The sequence below is a fragment of the Gavia stellata genome, chromosome 10 (assembly GCF_030936135.1).
Source record: "Gavia stellata isolate bGavSte3 chromosome 10, bGavSte3.hap2, whole genome shotgun sequence".
Lineage (NCBI taxonomy): Eukaryota > Metazoa > Chordata > Aves > Gaviiformes > Gaviidae > Gavia > Gavia stellata.
In genome coordinates this window covers 36,862,799-36,882,665 of record NC_082603.1, presented here as the reverse complement: position 1 = coordinate 36,882,665, position 19,867 = coordinate 36,862,799, and the positions used below count along the sequence as shown (strand labels likewise).

The 19,867-nt window shown below is 39.4% G+C and overlaps 2 protein-coding genes and 2 non-coding genes across 4 annotated transcripts in view; all 4 read right to left on the bottom strand.

Moving 5' to 3' along the window:
- The window catches only part of MSH4 (mutS homolog 4), a 44,216-nt gene extending 40,571 nt beyond the window's left edge, over positions 1-3,645 (bottom strand). The window contains exons 1-2 of the mRNA XM_059821597.1: positions 3,267-3,645; positions 872-1,030 (exon numbers count right to left, since the gene is read on the bottom strand). Of these exons, the coding sequence (XP_059677580.1) occupies positions 872-1,030; positions 3,267-3,645 (538 nt within the window). The remainder of the gene's footprint in view (positions 1-871; positions 1,031-3,266) is intronic.
- Positions 3,646-6,297: 2,652 nt separating this feature from the next.
- On the bottom strand, positions 6,298-18,599 carry RABGGTB (Rab geranylgeranyltransferase subunit beta). The gene is made up of 9 exons (XM_059821735.1): positions 18,577-18,599; positions 17,817-17,924; positions 16,525-16,722; positions 13,996-14,101; positions 12,481-12,533; positions 12,251-12,361; positions 10,150-10,275; positions 9,354-9,503; positions 6,298-7,275 (listed from the first exon to the last, which is right to left on the bottom strand). Exons 1-9 carry the CDS (start codon positions 18,577-18,579, stop codon positions 7,135-7,137), a joined length of 996 nt encoding a protein of 331 aa, XP_059677718.1. The 5' UTR covers positions 18,580-18,599; the 3' UTR covers positions 6,298-7,134.
- LOC132317658 (small nucleolar RNA SNORD45) lies at positions 15,458-15,543 on the bottom strand. The gene has a single exon (XR_009484139.1). It is a non-coding gene; the product is annotated as a small nucleolar RNA SNORD45 (small nucleolar RNA).
- LOC132317657 (small nucleolar RNA SNORD45) lies at positions 17,572-17,654 on the bottom strand. The gene has a single exon (XR_009484138.1). It is a non-coding gene; the product is annotated as a small nucleolar RNA SNORD45 (small nucleolar RNA).
- Positions 18,600-19,867: the final 1,268 nt, after the last annotated feature.

Below are 19,867 nucleotides of genomic sequence, written 5' to 3'. Positions count from 1 at the left end.
GGTGTACCAGGTCACTAACCATTTCCCCTTGGGTTGTGGGGGCTTCATTCTGCTCCCCACTGCTACCTACCATCACAGGGGGCTGGGTAGCCAGAGAACAACTGGTCTTACTATTAAAGACTGAGGCAAAGAAGGCGTTAAGTATCTCAGCCTTTTCCTCATCCTTTGTCACTGTGTTCCCCCCCCACGTCCAGTAAAGGATGATTAGTCAGACAGTGAAAGAACTAACTTTGAATCCCATTACTTCTTCACTACCAGAGTACACAGATAGACACAACGTAGCACAAGGCATCATTACCCTGTAATGCAACTTTGTTCGTAAGAAGCACTGCAAAAGGTGCACCCAATGAGCTACCATGTAGGTGTTCTTCTGCAGAACTAGTGTTCTACACCTTTGAAGATGCCAACATAAAATGCATAAAACTTGCATCAAGAAACTTGGGAACGACATCATGATATGTGATGTACAATGCATTAGAAGCCTAAAAAGAAACACTGATTAGAAATGCGCATAGATTTGGGCTGTTCAGTTCAGTCACCACACAAACCAGCATGTCCACAAAAACAATCAAATTTTGGACAATTTGAAAAAAGCCTGAATTCTAACTATATTGACAATTTATACGTGAACACAAAGTAAGTGACGAGAGATTGCCATACCAAAACATCTACTCAGTATCTAAAGTATTATTTTCCCCTATGGGTGCATCTTTCATTGGCAGGCATCCTCTGTAGTACAAAACACATTATGTTTTGTGTTTTGAATATATTTCAGTATCTTACTGTATCACATTAAAAAATAAAGTATGTTTAATAAAATTATGTTGAAAATGTAAGTAGAACTATTTCCTTTTAGAGCTGTTAATCTTACCTGAATATCCCATAAGAGGGGTACGACTTCTGCAAACAGATCTAGAAGAGAGGGGTGTTTTTCCTATACATGTGCTATTCAGGCCTCGCACAGAAGAACTCGTGAGATTCGATGCGCTAGCATTTTCTACACAAGAACTTTTGTCCCCAAAATATGACTCTGAGGGGGGAAAAAAAAACCTTTTTAAAACAGACACATTCCATTGTATGTAATTTAACTGAAAAAAAAAAGATTTGAATCAGTTTTTATTCAGAAAGCAATATATAAATATACAGCTTAGAAAACTTTATTTTTCTTACTAGAAATAGAGATAGCCAAGTAATAACCTTTAATGTCATTCTATAAAAGCTCTCCAATGTAGTACAAGTATAAAATGAAATAAAAATCAGTCTGTTCTGAAAACAAGCTTGTATCGATATGGTTATTTTCCACAATGACATTACTTGCAGCACCAATAAAAAAAATCTTTGTTTACATTGTTGGCCTGAAATAATCCAACAGAAGTCACTTTACAAGGCATAATTTCATATTCTAGTGAATTCTAGATTTATGAAAGAATGCTGTAAGTCATCCCTATCTCGCATTTGCCCATCAGTTTTAAAATCCTACCTGAAACTGCACATGTGTTTCTGAAAATTTTATTTTTTTTAAAGCGGAGCATTCTTTTTAAAAAAAGGAAACTAAAAGAAAATAAAGAACCATACTCAAAAACTCCTCCACTTGAGAATGATCTCCCTTTGAATTTATGGAGTTCAACTCTCAGAAATCATAGAATAATCTGGGACGTGTTTGTTATCTGCAGTTTCTTTTACACATGCATCTTAAGATTTAGCTACATTTTTAAGTCCTGCAAAATCTCTTTTTCTCAGATAATTCTTTAGTTTCAATAAATTATTTAAAGTATTTTAATTATTTTCAGTTCTCCTAAGATGACTAAAACCACCACCACATCCTTAATCTAACTTGGATAATTGCTTTTTAAGATAAAAAAATAATTAAAATATAAACAGAGTTTTTCCACTTAGAACTTAAAAAATTCCAGATATTAAGAAACGTGCAAACCCAAATGTTTCTGTTCCTTCTATTATATTAAAAATCGATCTAGAAGACAAAATACTTCAGTATTGTTCTCAGATGACCCATGACATTTCCTCACTGGAAATATTTTGGCACCAAAATATTTACAGTACTGGAAGTTTTGGGGGAGTTTTCTGTTTTGTTTTTTAAAATCTTACAAAACTGTGACAGCTGAAAAAAAAATTACTAGTTCAGACTGTAATTTTTTCTTAGAGAATGGACAAATCAGGATTGCAATGCATATAGATGATTTTTAAAAATAACATTCACTTAAATTTTGGCATAAGTTCACACAGAAGTTCAGCAGAAGAGACTTTGCTATTATCTTAGAGTGTACCGAATCTGGCATAACATGTGGAAAAATGTAATTTTAAAGAGCAGATGAACCAAACCATCTACAGATAGTTTTTAAAACCAACGTTTAACAAGTAAGTTATGCCCTACTCAAATTAGCATTCTAAGTTCTGTTTGTTTGTTGTTTGGGTTTTTTTAGGACTCATGACTGATCAGGTACATTACCCAAAACCATGTTACCTTCTTCCCAATTTATGTGTAATGGAGATGTATGTACTTCAGAATGCATTTCAGCAAGTGTTAAAAGAATTTCCAATTCTTTTTATAGTTTTTCCACTGAAAAAAAATACAATTTGAACCATTTTTTTCTGCCTGCCAAGATAAAGACTTCGATAGTAGGATCAAGTCTTACGAACTGGTTGATGCACACATGTTCAGTATGCAGGAGATGTTGAGGGGTCTTGTCCTCAGGGGGGAGCCAGGAGACTGGTGTTAACAGCAGCTTTAGGTAAAGGATGGCCAATAGCAGTGGTGCATTGTAGGACCACAACACTCTTACAACACATCAAGGGTAACAGGACTTAAAACTATTTCAAAGGCCAGGCCAAAAAACCCAACCGAAACCAAACCAAACAACAAAAAAAACCCAACCCCAAACCAACCACCCACAAAACCAAAACCCATAACCAACTGAACGTGGTTCTGGTCTCTAGTAAAGCAAATGTTGTGTTGCAATGCAAACCAATTTCTCGACCCCAGAAGGGAACTCTGATACTGCCATCTAAAAAGCTTACATAAAGAAAATAATAAAAGATTTGTTTAAATAAGCGTGAGGAACGACCACCATTGTTCTGACGGGCTGAACGAGAAAAAGAGGTCGCTAAGATGAAGGGATGCCTCTGCCCCCTTCTCGGTGGAAGTACCGCTTGTAACAGCTCTTTCGAAGCCCGACCCAAGCAAAGCGGGCAGGAGGATAAACGAAAGGGACAAAGACCCGGTCAGAGACGGCAAGGCCGCACCCCACCTCCTCTTCCGGGAGCCGGCGGCTTCACCCCGCTACCACTGGCAGCCCGGCTGGGAGCGAGGCCTTCCCCGCTGGAGCCGCCCGGCCTCAGCCCGCCGCTGGAAAAGTCGCCGGTGCTGTCCGCCGTGCTGCGCGGCGTCTGCAGCAGCCCAAGGCTAAACCGGGGCGTCTGCTCCACTCGCCCGCCCAACCCCGACGTGGAAGAGCCGCGGCCCGTGTAGGACTCTGAGGCGGCCGCCCGCCCACGAGCGTTCGCCTTACTGCTTTCTTTCAACATCGCCACCTCTCCCGCAACCGGCACCGCGTAAGGCTCAGCGACAACGGACAGCCCGCCAGCACCCCCCCGCAAAATGGCGGCAACGGTGGCCCTGCCGCGCATGCGCGCAAGCCTGGCACCCCCACCGCGACGGCTCCGCACTTGCGCCCGGGCGAGTGCCGCCTGGCGGGGGGGGGGGCGGCAAGCGGCCGCCGCTCCGCTCCCTCGCGCCCGGCACCGCGATGGCGGCAGAGGGCCGCACCTCCATCCGCCACCCCGTGCCCCGACCGGGCTCCCTTACAAAGAAAAAAATGGTGAAGCTGCAGCTACGAGTACAGCTATGAATGACAGAACAGTAAGCTGCTGGGCCTGCACCGAGTTTCGTTGCAAATACGCGATTACAGGCAATACAAGGGTGACGCGGGAATGCCAAGAAAGGGTCTGCCATGCTCTTCAAAACAGGAGTAAAGCACTGAAACACAATTTGTCCCACGTTCATTCTTCAACATGGAGCCTGTTTTTGCAGGAGCTTCACAGATGCCTTCCCCCTGCTCAAGAGTGTAGATACCAAAAGATCCCAATAAAAACCGTAAATCTTGATCACATCTAGAATTGTCTTAAATGCGTGCGCTTCTATGCATGTTTTATAACACTGTAATGCTTGTTTGGATATTGGCGTGTAATAGGCCCCACTAAAACTGTTTCCATTAACATTTTGGCTAGACAACATTTTGTCGCCGGACCTTAGCAACACCTGCATTAAAAACACTCCACACTGAAGCCAGCCTTTAGTAGGCCACAACTCTTCGTCGACAGTTGTAGTTTGATGGCTATTCAGCTTTGTAATAGAAATGCTATCGGTTGCAGCTCCTCAGCTGACATCTGAAAGGCATCGCCCCCAGCCTCCTAGTTCAGAACAGGCTCTCTCGGCACTGAGCAGCATCAGTCAGACAGCTTTAAAAATTCGAGCATCAGAAACTTCAGTTTCACGGCAGAGCAAAGGATGGAAGACAGCAGGTGCCCATTCCAGTTACTGCCACTGTCCTGAATTTCAAGTCCTACACCAAACTTTCCATATGCATTCAGACTCCTGAAGCTGGTGTTAGACCTTCTCTTCCCTGACAGAAATCCAAGTGTATGGCAAGAAAAGCAGAAACAAAAGGAATGCCCATCTTCCACCTTCCTTCTTATGGTCACAAATCATAAGGCTGAATTCGCCTAACTGAGCTGTCTCAAAACTGAAAGGAAGCATCTTTGGAATAAAGTGCATTCCTCTGGACTTGACCATGTTCTTGGAAGGTAGCAGAATGGCTGTTGATTTCCACCACACACACACAGATTTTTCTTTTAATAAACACATCTACAGACACACAATTTTATCTACCTGAATTATTCACTATTCTTTTGCAAATTCTCATAACAGCATCTTGCAAAATTTATTGCTGGGAATGTTAGCTACACCACAGTACTTAAGATCAAGTACTAAGATACTGTCAGGATCTTTCCATATAAAGATTTCCATGGGAAAAAAGTTAGGAAAGTACAAATTTCTGAAAGCCTTTAATAAAGGGCCTGTAACTGAACACTGAGAACAGCAGATTAATTACTGCAAAGTTTCTAACTACATAAGCTCAGAAAAAAATCTTATCAGTACTTTTAAAAAAATAGAGGGAGACGGTAACAGTGTATTCTGCACCAAAATGGCGTAAGTCTTGACACAGACACACTGGGCAACCAATTTTTTTTTATAGTACATTTAACAGAAAATGTGGTTTTGCTTGCCTAAGAAAAATTGTGATGACTCTTTCTACAAATACAATATTTGTAGAAAAACTGATGTAAAGAATGGAAGAATATTCCTAAGAAGTTTTTAGTTTGTGCACATATTCACCCCTTTTTTAACCTATAATCCTGTAAGATCATTACAAATCACAGCAGACTTAGGAAATGAAGTTGAGCAGACCTCTTTCAGAGAAAAACTCCAGTAATATTAATAGGATTTCAACCTACAGTGAAATGTTCTATACTGTCATGCAGCACCACCCACATATTAATTCCCAGGGTGTCTCAGTCTATACTACACTAGAAATTCTGAAGAGGATTCTATTTTGTCCACAGAACATGGAAAAAATGGCAAATTCCTATGTACTGAACAGTGTTTCCTTAGATGAAAAGAAGTGGCACTTGCAAAGGTAACCTGGAGTGAGAAAAATTTAAAATTTTCTGCTAAACTTTAGTTACATAAAACCTGATCAGTGCTCTCATTCCCTCACACTCAACGCAAAGCCTACTGTAACTTTTTTCCAAACTGTGAAAAATAAATTAATGCCAGGCTTTGGCCAAAGAATTCATCAGGCAATTGCACAGCTAAAGAGAGTAGGGTTTTTACCTTATCTAAAAACCTGTAGAGAAGGCTTAAAAAATTAATTAGAAATATTTGAGAATTCAAATACACATTCTCCCTTTGAAATTCTCTACAAGTAAAGGCCTTCCAAAAAGTTACTTTGTCCAGTTCTATCTTACTCTCTACGAACACAAATAGACTGGATAAAAGTAACCAGCTGGCTTTTAAAACTGTGTTTGAAGTAACTGTAGACCTTCCTTAAGCATAAGTACAGAGATTATCAAAGACTTCCTCCCCTTCACGATTACCTTTTACTGTATATTTCAACTGGAATACCATTCCCTCTCAGCCAGGGTGTGCGTTATGTAAATTAAGAGGCAATTTTAGGGCTTCTGTGAAGACAAAGAGGGCTTCATCCTTCAGAGAACAAGTATTTTTGACAGCTGTCTTTATTCTCAATTACACCATAATCAAGTGTTGGCAATTATTGTCTTACTATGAAAGCAGAATTTCAACCCAGCAACAAATTTAGGATCAACTCTATATTCAGTTACAAGTCACTGTCTACTATAGAGACGTTCTCTAGAATGCTTAATGTTAGCAAGTTTCACTATACATACTCAAGGTATGCTCTATGTCACATATCAGTGAAATTTTGTCTAAGGGACTCATCAATAAATGAAGACATTTATATACTTAATGTAACCATAATTTTTGTTTTCACTGCTATCAATTACTATCAGAAGAAAAACCTTGTTTCTCAGTATATGAAAGTAATGGCAAACATGAACAGGAAGAATTAAATACACAAGTGTGTGGCAGTAAGTGCATGGCTTAAGTAGGGTTTTGTTTGGGTTTTTTTTTCATATTCTTTTAAAGTGCTTTGTGTGATCCACCATCAAAACGTGCTTGTGTAAAGACAGATGCTAGCATGGTTGATATCACAGGAATATAAAAATTAAGCATTCACACTCTTGCTTTGACTTGAATATTCAAAAAAAAGCAAAAGGCCCATATATTTAGATACAGATTAGAAATGTTTCTACATCTCATATATACAACCAAAATACATGTTACACTCAGATTATTAGAACGAGCCTGTTCTGATACAGTTTACAAAGTGATAAAGCCCACAGTAAAGCTATTGCTTTACTTTCGTAATGTAAACACATCTCAAATAAGAATATGCTAACAGTTTCAGAGATGGGATGATTTAAATCAGTAAAAACAAAACAACTGGGCATATCAACCTTTTGTCTCTACGAGGCTTAGCTCACAAGCTCAGGCTGTACATTTATTCTTCGAAGGACATCTTCTGGCATACAAAAGACAGGATTGACAGCCTTAATTTGTTCTTCTCCTAATAAAGATAGTCCAGCAATTCCAAATAAGGTGTGAAATGGATCCACCTGGGAGAAGAAAGAAAGTTTGTGTCCATTTCCAAAAGTCAGATCAGCTTTTCATTTGTATGGAATGAAGCTTTTGTTTGCTAGCAGAAGAACCGCAAATCTCTGTGGCTGGAGAAGACAATGCAACTGAACAAACTTTCATTTGTGCCGATGCGTTGACAGGCAAGACAATTGACACAGCATGCATTTACAATACTATTATTTACTCAGAGATTCTTGTCAATTGTCTGCTGCTAAGACGATTTTCAACTCTGAATCTGGCAGGAAGCACTCACGTGTTTCCACTGGCACGCAATGTCATAGGGTAGCAGAAGCAAAGGTAATAAAAATTTTCAAATTAGATTCAATCATCTACAAGTACCACTTCCATAAATTCCCCATTTGCCCTTCAGCAACATTATAATACTCTTCAATAGTCTCTGAATACAGATCTGTGCTGTACAATCTTGAGAGGGGAGCAGCAACCTACTGTGCTAGAAAACTGAAAGGAAAAAATACAAGGAAGAAAAAACCCAGAAGAGACAGGAGGAGTTATTTGGTATCCAAGTACTCCTTCACTGTATGAACGTTCCCTAAAAGCACGTATCACCACATAACTGCAACAGACTGTAAAGTCTCATGACATAAGCAACCCGTCAGTGGAGTTAATTAGCCATTCTACAAAACCCTATCCAAAAGTACCTGTGCTGTCTGGTGCAGCGTACATCCTGTCTGCGTTAGTGGACTTCTGACCTTATCGCAAAGGTTCTATATTGCAGTAAACTAAGCTGAATTACCATGTTACAGCCATACACAGGATCTCCAACCACTGATCACAGCCTAGAAGGTTCAAACTACACTAGCATAGCAAGTTTTGCTTTTCAATGGTTTGGCAACCACATTACAGGTGTGGTCAAAGCTCAGATATATGTTTACTTGCTCTTTCCCAGAATGAGTACGTGGCCACTAGAGGAGGGGTAAAATAAAGAAGTATGTAACAAAGTAATAATAAAAAACAGTACACTGTAGGAATGGCAAGACAGAATTTCCTTGTACAGATGGACAGGCCCAGAAGGGGAGTCAGTCCCTCGTGGGAAGTATGCAAATGAAGTTACAGATTCCACCTCTTGATGAACAGTGTGCATGTTCAGGGAAACCCAGATTCCTAGAAGAATGTATCTGCTGCTATGTTGTCTGCTCCTTTCTGCAATTTTCTTTAAAGCAAATAAAAAAAAGGAAAAACCTGCTAAATTGCAACTAAGAGCTAATAAGCACACCTACTAAATTAAGTTCTTGAGAACTAGCTGCTTGGAACTTAAAAAAAATGACAGAGCTGTCTTATTGTCAAGTGGTTCAAAATCTGAAATACAATCACAACGTCAAATCAAAAGACTAGAACCTAGAACTAATTAAAAAAGAAAAAAACAAACACACAAAAACTCCAACACCCCAAAACAAAAAACCACACACGCTCCCCAAAAAACCCCAAACAAACAAAATAAAACCAAAACACCACCCCGCCCCCCCCCCCCCCCCCCCCCCAAACCCAACAAGGTCTGTGAGAAATGAGTTTCTACAGGGACAAAGCAAAAACCTGTAGGCGTCAACATTTCTACAGCAGTGCCCACTTCAGTAATGGATGACAGGTAAAAATAATATGAAATGACCACTAACATAATATGCAAAAACTCTACGAAAGTTTCCTGCATTAGTTTTAGAGGAAAGGCTCTGCAAAGTTGCTTTTCTAGCAAGACAGATATAGCTCAAGTTTAATCTCGAAGCCAGAAAAGCATTAAGTGTTAGGCTTTTCTTGGAGAGTTCTGAAAAGGAAAAAAGTCTGTGAGCTCCTTAGGAATGTAAAAACCTTCCCATTTTAAGAACACCAAAACACTTTTCAAATGACGGATGCAGAGTAAAGTGATTTCTCCCCCTCCCCCACATGGAGGAACTCTACCCTATTCTTTCCTTCAAAGTAAACTGCAGGCTCTGCAAAACACTTACACCTGGATCACAAGCTGAATTACACTTGAACAAGAAAACTTACTTTTTCAGTTGAAATTTTCAATTAAGTCTATTTTATTTAGTAAAGGATTATTTACCATATCTCCTGGTCTGTCAGCAAATCCTCCAGTCTCCTCATCCTGGCAAGCCAAAATAAAGCACCGCAGTTTCTCTCTGTCAATCCAATGTAACCTACCAATCATCTTCAAAGATGCTAGCACCCACCATGAGTAACATACATCAGGTAACTGGCAAGCAGAGAAGCAGATTATTATTAGATTTTGTTTTAAACATGACATTGCAAATTTTATTAGTGATTCTGCAAATTACTAGGTGTGCTGTCATAATACTGTTGCAGAGAAACAACACTCAAAGAGTTTCTTTGGGGTAAAAGAGAAGAAAGTTTCTGGATGCAGTCTCTTTGCAGAGGACTTTCCTTTTTCAGAAAGGGAAAGTCTCTTTTTCAAACCTCTTCCCTTCTTCAAGAAGCAAAACCACAAAAATGTAATTTTGAAACAGCCTTCACCTTCTGTGGGAGAGGCTAAAAAAAACATAGCACCTTTTTCTGGTAAAACAGTAATTTTTGTAGAAATCCTACAGAAGAGATCATTCTGAGTGTCAAAAATATTCAAGCCCTGATTTAACAGGATACTGATTCAAGTGGTCAGCAAGACATATTTCAGTACGTGTACTTTCCTAAACTGAGGACTCAAACTAAGCATAGCTAAGGACTGCATGGCAAGCGTTAGTGACAAAATGAAGAATCAAAATGAAGGCCTGACTTCTCTGAAAAGTTTACTAAGTACTTCATAGAAGTCATGACAATTTCCAGAACTACTTCAGAAAAAATAATCTCTATTGAGGTTTGAAGAAACAAAAGAAGCCACCTAATACCTTCTCTGGTCGTCCGTTGAGACCTCCAGAAGGTAACTGACGTTCACAAAGCCACCAACCCAGCAAGTCAACATTTATTTGATGCAACTGGTCTGTTATAGCCAGAAATCCTGTGCAACAATAGATCTAAAATTACAGACATAAATTTTTTGTGTATTTAAAAACTAAGTATATTTTAGCAGACTAAATGCAGGATGATCTCAAAGCAGGAATACAGTCACGCAAACACAATACAAAATAAGCACACATTTCAACTTTTAGTTTCAAATGAGTTTTACTTTTCCATTAGAAAATTATGTTATTGTTGCAGTTGCTTTTGTATAAAAGCACGAGTTACGCAAATGTAACTACAGAATGTTAAGATTTTACTAATATAAGACACTAATGCAAGGTTTGGAAAAAGATCCTAAAAGGTCAGGCAGAGCCATAGTTTCATTTAAAAACAGATTCTCACGCCAGAGTACCCAAACTGATTTCTGCAGGCTGGATATGGCCTTTAAGAAAATTCTGCATCCAGCCTATCGTTTGTTCCTGTATGTGCCTCTTACCCTAACGCTTGTGGAGAGCAAACTAAAGACTAAATGAATTCTCTAGCAGAAACAGGTTAACCCTGGTCATTTAAATATCCTGGCAATCCTACACACATCTAGTCATGTCAGGCTTACTTACAATGTGCCCTGTAATATATGTGCATTGACTAATCCGTTTATTTTTTCCTGGGAAATAACATTTACAGTGGAACAGCATACTCCAGTCACATTTCATGCGGTTACTAAGAAAGTAGCCAAGCACAAACTGCAAGAAACCACAGTATTAACTGAAGCCTGCACATCATCACCTTTTGCTAATAAAATACACCCCCAAAAAGACAACAAAAAAAAACCCCAACAAAAGCACACAACAACATTCTCAGAGGTGCCTATTTGAGAACACTGCAAAATAAATGTGATATTCCCAGAAAACTTTTGAACTACCCTGCAGGCGAAGGAGTGGCCCTTTACAGCATTTTAAGGAGTACATTCCTCCCAGGAAATGCCAGCTGCAGAGTGGGTTCAGCTACTTAATCTAACTTCCTTGAATACTAGAACACGGTCCAGCCATTTAGACCATATGGGCAATGCTACTGTAAATAAAACTCACAAGATAAGGTACATGTACCAGGTTTAAACTTCTTTTCCCCCCCGATTTAAAAAAAGAAGTGGGGGGGAGGGATAAAAAGACCCAACACTTTTTCTCAACAAAATACCTCTATTATTTTCATGTGCTGAGGTGAATCCTGGCTATGGCATTGCTCACCACAATTATGTAAAACAGGTGACTGCAACAGCATTAAAATATTTTATTAAGAAGTTGATTACTATTCATAAATTCAGGTTAAGTGCAATAACCCCTTCCATTAAAAAAAAATAGCAAAGGTAGCTTTTATGTAAATTCTCTGCTGGAAGAAGTCATTGAGATCCTCTTCCTTGAGATCCCTTAATTTGTTCCAATTATATTACTGTATTCTCTCCTCAACTAGATTTTACGGAGCATTTTTCAGAAGTCATTGTCAGTAGTAAAACACACTTTAGTGCCTTTCCCATGCCGGAGTTAGGCATCTCATCTTAAAACTGACTTTCCTCAAAAAATTAAGCAAGCCTCCCCTTGAGAAGGTCCACGTCTCATTTTTATTTGAATTCATCAGCTGATAAATATCAAACATATTATACAATTGACGTCTATGTTTCATTATGATTTGAGGCAGACACAGTAATAGATCTTGTCCAGTGTCTCCATTAATACCCATTTCAAATTCTCTAAAAATCCTCATGATAAATATTCCAACATCACCATGTGAAGATTGAAATACAGTCCTAAAAGTTGTTCCCTTATGATCTTTTTTTTTTTTTTGCCTCAACTATAACCTCTAGAGGCACTATTCATCTTCTCAGATTTATCTACACATTTGTTTATTTATTTTAACTGAGGTACTACAATCAGGCATTTGGGAAACAAGAAAGGTACATCAATTGACATTACTGATAGATGTTGTAAAGAAACATTTATACGCAGTATGTGACGCTTGCTAATTTAAAGCATTTCCACATAAAGAAAAACTCACCTGTCCTGCATGTGATTCAGAACCTGGTCTACAACCAAACCCTCCATCAAAGTTCATACATGACAAAACGAATTCTACTGCTTTCCCCACATCAATAGCATCCAGCTTTCCCTGCAATTCAGAAAAACAGCTAATGCACTTTATATTCTACCAAGCTCATTAACTACAGAAACTTCAGCAGTACCAAAGAGAAGATTCTGTACTTGTGCAAGTAATGATTTAGGACTTACCAGAAGTGCAAGAGTTGCTGCAGCACAGAAGGAGAACCTTGTATCTATTTCTCCTAGAACGTGGGGGGTAGGGAATTAAAGAAGAGTATTTTTATTAACAACAACAACAATGTATTTAAATCACCACTGAAAACATGGAACAAAGTGTTAAAATACTAGGTTTTATACTGAACAACAAAAATCAGCCAAAAACTCCCCCTGTACTGTTTCCTTTTCCAGCCCATGGATTATTTCCTCAGTAATTCAGAAAGTGTACGTTACAACTCAAGTGATCTGTATGTTTACTGCACATGAAAGTGAACAACTCATTTTGAGCTGCTGTATAGTCAAATATATATGAAAAGAAATCAACTAGTGGTAATTTACAAATAACTATATAATTTTAGAGTTCATCTGTAGTGCTCTACTAGATAATTGCAGAGCAGTGGACTCAGAAATACTCAGATACAACTCTTGATCTGCCTTAAATCCAGGCAGAAGTAGAAGCCATACTTGGTTTTAGAGCAAGGCTGATGAAAGTTGCAAGTTTTGTTTTGCATACTTATACCTGGAAGCTAAACCAAAAACACTGCACCTATAGCACAATGATTGCTTCGCAAGTCCATACCAATAACTGTCCTAGCACAAACTCTGAGCAATTAATACTTGAAGTCAAAATTTGAAATTGAACCCAGCCGCAAACATTCATTTTATTGGTCAAACTGATACAAGACTTTTCTTCTTAAGAAATCCACAAGCTGAAAGATATAAAACAAACACGTGCTGTTCTGTACTACATCAGCTATCACACTCCTTCAGTTGCGCTGTAACTGCCTTTCAGAAATAACATAAATCCATTGTTCATTCAGTACGTTTGTTTCAATACTTAACAAAAAGGATGCAGCAAACTATGAATCATTTTAACGCACAACAGCTACCTTTACAGTAACATACATATACTGCCACGATCTTGATTGCTGAATTTTACCAGAACAATAACATGAGTGATATGCAATAGATTTTATTAAAATTTAAGTGTCCCATGGGGATGAGTATTTTTGGACTAAGTATTTATGCTACTGCTTAAAAATACCATCTTTGTTCATAAAGAATTTACGTGCAGAAACAAAATCAGTATTAACAGAAGTTCATGAGTACAAAACCAGTTTCTCATGCCCATATAGTGAAAGATCCTTTTGCAGCCAACATGGATGAACATCATAACTGACTGCCATTAAATAGCAAGCATAAAACATGCATTATGAAATACTGTATCGAGTATATCAAAGTACTGTCAAGTTCCAAATGCCCAAAGGTTTTCTTCTTAAGAGCTGGACAATTTATTTTTCATACAAGAATGGAACTGAAGTTTAGAATATTTATGAAAGGAATGAAACACAACTCCATCCTTCACAAAACCACAAAACAGAAGTGTTCACACACAATACATAAGCAAAAAGACCATCCAAGGAAACTTAAGTTCACAGACTTAAACATGTTAACCTAGTCACTAAATTTTAAAGATCTAAAAGTTACCCCATTTGTCTCCAGCAAATGATCCATCTTCTTTTTGCAAGTTCTGTATATATTCAACAATTTTATTTACATCAACAACATGGAGACTATCATATAAAATAAGAATCTGGAAAAAAAAAAAAAGACACAGTAACAGTAAGAGAGAGGCAAAAATTTTAAAAAATTATTTCTTAAAAAAAATGTAATTCCTAAATTTATAAAAGAGCTTATTTAATTGACTGTGAATACTATTTGGTAAGATTTATTACAATAAAATCTAATTCACTGCAGTTCATGTCTGTCTAAAAACTTCAAGAAATTCTCAAATTAAAATATAGGCAATTCAAGCTCAACTCTTTCATGCTTTGTTACTTTGCAACTTCCAGCTCTCCTTTCAAAAGCATAATCAGGTTTATGTGGTTTTATGTTAGCATTATGTAGAACAGAGATTTGATTCTGCTTAATTTTATAATCAGATAATGACATCCTAGACTTACAAATTTGTAGTCTGTGCACTGCTGCTACTTGGATATGTGCAAGTGTAAGTTAAGCAGCTAGTTCTAACACCACTTACAGTCCAAGGCCGTCAACAAAGATTTTTATTTATATTCGATTTTTAAATATGAGTAGAACCAAATTGCAATAATTTAAGAAAAAGTATGAACAATATAATTAGACACAAACTGTACAGTCAATATATTCTGGAAGAAAAATAAAGGTCATAGTAGGGAATAGAAAGTTTTCTGAGATAGCACTGATTTGAACCAGTAAACCATGACACAATGTCTTGTGAAAATAACAATACTATTTCTGAGCCACAGCTGGCTTTGTGTTTTTACTCATAACTTGCATAATCTGTAAAGAGAGTAATTAAGAATTTATTATAAATAGCATGATAGAAAAAACAGTTGAAACTAAGCGATATTATAGTGCCAATCCTGAAAAATACCAACAACTATGACTTTGAACACCCAGAGTTAGCTGGAATCTTTCAATTGTTAGATAAAATTTAAGTCTTACGGAAATGCAAAAAAGAATGTATAACTCCAACAGAAAAATACATAATTATAGCATGCTTCTTAAAAAGCAAATGTGAACACATTATTGTTAATTATGATCAAAGGAAGATGTGACGTGACCCTTTAAACATTCTGGATATATAGATAGGACTAAACAGTGTTTGGTCACTAGGAACATGCATGCTCATTAAGACATGCTGGTTAAGTTTGCCCCAAAAATTTTACCTCAGCACTTGCTAATGCTTTTCAACTTTCTACGGCTGCATTCAGTTAACATGAAAATATCTCCTAGTAACATCAAGTATTTATTTAAGAACTATCATCTCTAATATGTAGAAGTAAACAACCTCAAATTGTACCCCCTTCTCCTTACACTGGATCAGAATTTGTGAAAGGAGTTTGACTGGACAGTCTGGAAAAGCTCAAATGTCATAGCCTAAAGAAACTTTAGTTTCCTGGTTCTCAGGGTACTCAGAACAATTCTAGAGCTAAAGTGGTGATAAGTATCAACTTTAGAGCAGATAATACATGCCAACGCTCATCACTGACCCAAGAAAACAGCATTCTTCTGTCCTGCCCAAGGGTTTGAAATCCAGCACCTTAAATCCAACACACTTTCTTCCTAAAAAAGGATGCTATCTTATTCATTTGTAACACCATTTAAATATTTCTTCTGTAAGATTGGACTAGAGATACATTATGCAAGCAATCAAGCAATTGTTCAGAAGCATTTGAGCCTTTTGGGTACTTTTTTCCACGCCGGTTTGCATGAGAAGGAGAACAAACCAAACCAAAACAAAAAAGACACAAGAGATAGTGAGAAATGAAATCTATAATGGAGATAGTTATGGTGAAAAAATAAGATTGAGAATTACTTTTTCTCAGGGGAAGAGTACACACCAAACAAATAAATAAAATGCTCAACAGAGCGGTATCATTTTTAAGTTTTACACAATAAAAGCAGATTTGAGGAACACAAGAACTGGCTACTACTATGTTTCTTTTGTACAGTACTAAAATGCAAACACACTACACAATAATACATATTACATAAACATATAGTTTATATAAATATTACATAATTATTTATTAATACATTATAATATAGAGCAATCATAATATATAGTAATATATGCATTAAAAAATGGAATCCAAAACTTTACTCTTATTATGGTCATACTTATCTTTCATGTCAATGTACACTAAGAAGAATTTATAAAATCCAAAAATATCTACAAAAACTCCAGTAAAACCTGCAGCTAAGAAGTATTCCAAGATTGTTACAAAATTTGTCAAGAATGCAGTCACCATTAAACGATCATTAAAAGCAAAACGTTCCCAAATCTGACAATTTTTTTGGAAATTATACAGCTAAATCCTAAAGTTTTGTCCATTAGATTTTTTTTTTTTTAATAAAGTGCTGAAATATATTTTGCCACTGGCATTCAACAGTACCTGGTTTGTAAATCTGCAATTATCAAAATCATTAAATTACAAATGTTTTTTTCTAAAATTACCCTGTTACATTTACCTGGACAGCACTGAGGGTATACAGAAGATGAGGATCATGACCTATGCTGGCACTTATTCCACCACATTCATGTTGACATGATTTGATGAATGCCAGAATTTCTTCCTTGTTCATTCGGTGCAGCTGCCCCATGAGATCCATTGCTGTCAGCCCCCAGTAAACACCACTCATCCTCAAATACTCCGACATACAGTATTCCTAAGTAGTGCATTATTTTAGTTCTTAATCAGATAAGCACATCATCAATATAGAGCAATGAAAATACATTAGTTATTACAAACTGTTTGTAAATGTTATGGCAACCACCTTCCATCCCATTAACAACTTACTATGTATCAGCCACTCACAAATATTCTGTACATCATGCATGTGTGTATATACACATGCATACATGCAGGCACATGCATATATCTATACATACTACATTCTCTTCTTCCCCTTTATTTTCTAGTTCAGAAGGATGAAGCTCAATATCAAATTAAACACATACAAGTAGTTAGGCACCACGTCACTTCATCAGTTATTATCTTGGCATCCAAACTACCACTCAAATTACCACCCCAACTAGTCTCAAAAATACCAAGTCTAACATTTAATGAAACTTACTTCCAAGTGCCAAAACTGCCACAATCTAAAGTTGCACTAGGAAGTGAAATCTCATACTGAATTCTTTTACACTGATTACATCACCTACGCTACCCATAAACATTATTTTCTACATGCAGTACTTTTTAAGCTCAAGAGCAACAATCATAAGCAATAGTGCTTAGAGTTCTTTTGTGGACAGTAAAGATAACTGCAACTTTTCTTTTCTTCAGTCATAAGCAGTTATTGACATTTTTCACCTGCTGGACCTGGAATCCTATTGTTGTGGGCTACATCTGATAACCTACAACCATAGAATTGATGCTAGTTAAAGTGTTTATCAAACCCAGTAAGCGCAAAGCAGTGCTGTGGTGAGATTCAGTATGTTGTCCCATTGAAACAGCAACGTGTAAATGCAGCTCTGCTCCTTGTGGATGAAGCAGCAAGAAGTAGTTCATTTCCCAGGTCTCAGAGTAATTCTAGAGCTAAACTGATAATCTTCAAATTTATACTCAGATAATACATGCCAAAACTCATCACAGACCTAGGGAAATTAACAAAGACATCTTTCTTTTATACTTTGGATTGCAGGGCAAGAAACACTTAGCTTGTGAGCACACATCTAACCCTTAACTCTGAGCAAGTCAATAAGGGTTATTATTACCGTTAATAAAATCACAGCTGCACTGAAACAAATCGATACCTACATAATCATCTTTCTTTGTTCCATACGAAGCTATATAGTCCGCATGTTTCTCTGCCAGTAACGTGCTTGGGGCATCGGGTTTTATTACAACATCCTTTTGTGACGTCCCCTGTAAAAAGTACCAACAAAACACCAGTTGTATTATCGGTTCAAGAGGTTTTAGTACTTAGGTATCATTTAGTCAACACTAGTAGCGGTAACCGACGGTGGAGGAACAGACATCTCTTTGTTTTGAACACGGGGCAGACTTCGCATCTCACACCGTCACTTTTCAGTCTGGTTAAATCCTTCCCTGGGAAAGACTGCGAACAGAATCTTTCAGTAAAGCTGAGAAAAATCACCAACTCGCCAGAAATTAACTGAAAATCCGGGAGGAGGAGCCCCTCACCGCGCGCGCAGAGGCCGCGCCCCTCACCGCAAAGGCCCCGGCCGGGCGCAGACCCCCAGTCCCCAGTCCCCAGTCCCCAGTCCCCAGTCCCCAGTCCCCAGTCCCCAGTCCCGGGCTGCCGCCCAGCCTCGCGCGACGGACGGACGGGCGCTCGCCGTGCCGTGCCGTCATCGCCAGGCCCGGCCCGGCCCGGGGCAGGCGCGCTCCCGGGTCTCCTCTAGAACCGGAGTGGCGATTGCCACCAACGTCGCCACGGCCACTACAGCCGCCACGGCCACTAGCCCGCGCCAGCCTGCCGGCCCGCTGAGCAGAGCTCCGCGGCTGGAAACCTGCGCCTCGCCCCGGAGGCGAAGGCGCGGCGATCAATACCCACCATATTGGCCGCCTGCACCGGAAGGAGCGTCACGGCGCGGGGCGGAGCAAGAAGTGGCGCCCGGCAGGGCCCCGCTATAGCTGCCCGCCCGCCGCCTGCCAGCAGCTGCGGCTCCGGCCCGGGGCAAGGTGGGAGCCCGCCGGGCGGCCCCGGCCGGTACCGGCTGCGGGGCCTGCCCTGCCCTGCCCTGCCCTGCCCTGCCCTGCCCTGCCCTGCCCTGCCCTGCCGCGCCAGGGCCCTCGGCCGCCCGGAGCTGCCGGTGCGGCGCAGCCGCTCTCGGCTCCCGCGGATGGGCGTGCCCCTCCCGTCGCGAAGAGCAGGGTGGGCGCCGAGGAGCCGCGGGCGGGGAGGGCCGCTCAGTTCTGCGCCTCTCCCGAGGCTGAGCGCGGCGCGGCGGCGCCCGGGAAGCCGCAGCGGGCCCGCGGGAGGGCCCCCTTCGAGCCTTGCGTGTATACGAAGGCGTTCAGGCTTGCCGCAACGGAAGGTTCTCTTAAAACAGGGGAGGGAGTACATTTTAAGTATACTAACGCCAACTGTGCACTTCCGTGCATCACAGCAAACAGGACAACATGTAGAAATAGTTTCGGTTTCCTTCTGTTACCTCAGTTCTGTGGAAAAGCAAATCCAAGAACTTAGCCACAGAGCAGGGAGGGATAACTGTCCTTTTGTTCAAAAATAACCCCTCTGCTTCCTAATTAAAACTGCCTAGGATGATTATGCTCTTGATTACTTACACTTGATGCTGGCACGTGTCCCCACAGAACCATTCCAGGCAGGAACACCACTTTGATTCTACAGAAATCTAAAGAAATATTATGTATAATGCCGGCTTGCATAGAACAGTTAAAAATAAGTTCTAATTTTTATGTATGTCAAATACTTACGAAGGATGTTGCGTTGTTGGTCTTCTCCAGGTAAGTAAGTTGGTGATCTTTAGTGATTAAACACTTTAAAGAAAAAAAAGTGTTTTAATTTAATTTCCCAGGTGGCCTACCTCAGAAACAAGCATTGCAAAACCAATACCCAATAACAGCAATCGTACCATCCAGCACTGAATTCAGATGATGAATGAAAGAGACCACAGCATGGCAAGGATATTTTGGTGAGAAATTGCAAATGAATTCACAGGATTATTGAGGTTTGAAGGGACTTCTTGAGATCATCAAGTGCAACCCACCTGCCCAAGTAGGGTCAGCTACAACAGGTTGTCCAGGACCATGTCCGGTGGAGTTCTGAATATCTCCACAGATGGCGACTCCACAACCTCTGCCAGTGTATGACATCACTCACA

Coding starts and splice junctions, on each gene's coding strand:
- RABGGTB (XM_059821735.1), bottom strand. Junction 16,723..17,816: donor GAACAAAGAAAGATGATTAT/GTAGGTATCGAT, acceptor TGCACTACTTAG/GAATACTGTATGTCGGAGTA. Junction 14,102..16,524: donor ATACCCTCAGTGCTGTCCAG/GTAAATGTAACA, acceptor TTTTTTTTCCAG/ATTCTTATTTTATATGATAG.